Source organism: Anopheles cruzii, unplaced genomic scaffold, assembly GCF_943734635.1.
Source record: "Anopheles cruzii unplaced genomic scaffold, idAnoCruzAS_RS32_06 scaffold00590_ctg1, whole genome shotgun sequence".
NCBI lineage: Eukaryota > Metazoa > Arthropoda > Insecta > Diptera > Culicidae > Anopheles > Anopheles cruzii.
In genome coordinates, this window is record NW_026454185.1 from 6,452 (window position 1) to 8,854 (window position 2,403).

At 58.4% G+C, this 2,403-nt stretch overlaps 1 protein-coding gene across 1 annotated transcript; it reads left to right on the top strand.

Moving 5' to 3' along the window:
• The first annotated feature begins 422 nt into the window (after nt 1–422).
• Nucleotides 423–2,173, top strand: LOC128276130 (alpha-amylase 2-like). The gene is made up of 2 exons (XM_053014598.1): nt 423–1,998; nt 2,069–2,173. The coding sequence occupies exons 1-2, from the start codon at nt 520–522 to the stop codon at nt 2,078–2,080; spliced, it is 1,491 nt and encodes a 496-aa protein (XP_052870558.1). The 5' UTR covers nt 423–519; the 3' UTR covers nt 2,081–2,173.
• The last annotated feature ends 230 nt before the right edge of the window (nt 2,174–2,403 follow it).

Below are 2,403 nucleotides of genomic sequence, written 5' to 3' on the forward strand. Positions count from 1 at the left end.
CGGCTGTCTTCGGTACGTCCGAATCTTATCGTTCGATTGGGAAATTGGAGATCTGCGACGCGACAACGAGCCGACAAGTTGGCGGAAGGTGGCACGACATTTCTCCTGATCGTAATCGGGGCCGGCCGCCGTCTACGAGCTGTCGGCCGTCACTCTCTCTCGTTCATGAGCAGCAATCAAACTCACTTAAGCAGTGTTTTACGTCGCGCGGGTTATGTTTATGAATCAAGCCGATAAGCAAACAGAGGAGAACAGAGCGCGGGGCGGGAGCTGAGCGGTCAAGAGGCCCCCATTGGACGCGTTGTCCGAGCAATTGGTGTTATGTTTGTGGTATGAAGATAAGGAAACCCGGTCGCACGTCGTCGATCACTATTATCAGCGTTCGTCACGGACGAAAGTAGTATAAAAAGCGGCCCCGTTGAGAGTGGACGCAAGTTCCGTTTGGAAGTTTTGAGAGAACGGCAACCCCGGATACCACCCGGAACTGAGAAGACTCGGAAGCAGAAGCCGATCTGCAGGATGCGTGGCCTCGTGTGTCTAGTGCTGGCGGCCTTGACCGTGGCCGTGAGTGGTCAGTTCGATACGCACCAGTGGGCCGACCGGAGCGGCATCGTGCATCTGTTCGAGTGGAAGTGGAACGACATTGCGCAGGAGTGCGAGAACTACCTGGCCCCGCACGGGTTCGCCGGCGTGCAGGTATCCCCGCCGACCGAGAATGCCATCGTGCTGAGTCCGTTCCGGCCGTGGTGGGAGCGTTATCAGCCAATCTCGTACCATCTGAATACGCGGTCCGGAAGCGAGGCCGAGTTCGCGTCGATGGTGCGCCGTTGCAACAACGTCGGCGTGCGGATCTACGTCGATCTGGTCATCAACCATATGGCGGCTATCAGCACGAACGGCGGAACGGGTGGTTCGACGGCCAACGCCGGCGGCATGAGCTTCCCGGCCGTGCCGTACAGCGTGACCGACTTCAACCCGGTCTGCTCGATCTACGACTACAACAACCCGAACGAGGTGCGCAACTGTCAGCTCGTGGGCCTGCCGGATCTGAACCAGGGTGTCCAGTGGGTTCGGGACCGTATTGTTGATCTGATGAACAAGATGGTCGGGTACGGAGTGGCCGGGTACCGCGTCGATGCCGTCAAGCATATGTGGCCGGGCGATCTGCAGGCGATCTACAGCCGCATGAACAATCTGCCAACGGACCATGGGTTCCCGCCGAACGCACGGCCCTTCATCACGCAGGAGGTAATCGATCTGGGCGCTGAGGCGATCACCAAGTACGAGTACACGCATCTCGGAACGGTCACGGAGTTCCGCTTTTCGGCCGAGATTGGTCGGGCGTTCCGCGGCCACAACCAGCTCCGCTGGCTCGTCAACTGGGGACCCGAGTGGGGCTTCCTGCAGTCCCACTTGGCCCTGGTGTTCGTCGACAATCACGACAACCAGCGGGGTCATGGGGCGGGCGGTGACGAAGTGCTCACGCACAAGGTGCCGAAGAACTACAAGATGGCGAGCGCCTTCATGTTGGCCCACCCGTTCGGTATCGTGCGCATCATGAGTTCGTTCACGTTCAACGATGGCGACCAAGGACCACCGCAGGATGCCGCCGGTAACCTGCTGTCGCCCACGTTCAACGCGGACGGCTCGTGCGGCGGTGGCTGGGCGTGCGAACATCGGTGGCGTCAGATCACCAACATGGTCGGCTTCCGGAATGCCGTCTCTGGCACGGGGTTGAACGATTGGTGGGACAACGGTGGCAACCAGATTGCGTTCTGCCGGGGTGGCCGCGGGTTTGTCGCCTTCAACCTGGAGGGATACGACCTGAACCAGAGCCTGCAGACGTGCCTGTCGGCCGGCACCTACTGCAACGTGATTTCGGGCAGCAAGTCCGGGAATAGTTGCACCGGTACAACCGTCACCGTCGGTGGAGACGGTCGGGCCAACATCTTTATTGCGGCCAACGCCGAGGACGGTGTCCTGGCGATCCACGCCAATGTAAGTATCATCGCACGGACCACTCTCGATCGGCGACGGGTTCTGAATGCTCTTCTTTTCCGTTTTACAGGCGAAGCTGTAAGCATCGACCACTCTTGAATGCTGGTGTCCACCCGGCAAGACTTACGAACTACGTCCTACGGACTTCTTAATTAATAAAAAGCATTAAACACAACCGACGGGGGCTAAACTCCTTTTCCATTCCGGATGACCCACATCGCGCACCAGTCAATGAGCGTCCCGGTGTACCAGGTGAAGGCCACGCAAGCATAACCTCAACACCGATCGCTTTGTACGAAGAAAATCGAAAGTAGCCAATGATACGGGGCTACCACCAAAGCCAAAGGCGAGTTTCGAAGTGAAGAGATGGAAGATGAAATTAGCGAATGCCGGCCAGCAATGGGA

Bases quoted from the DNA above. Each gene is read 5' to 3' on its own strand.
- LOC128276130 (XM_053014598.1), top strand. From the start codon at position 520: ATGCGTGGCCTCGTGTGTCTAGTGCTGGCGGCCTTGACCGTGGCCGTG.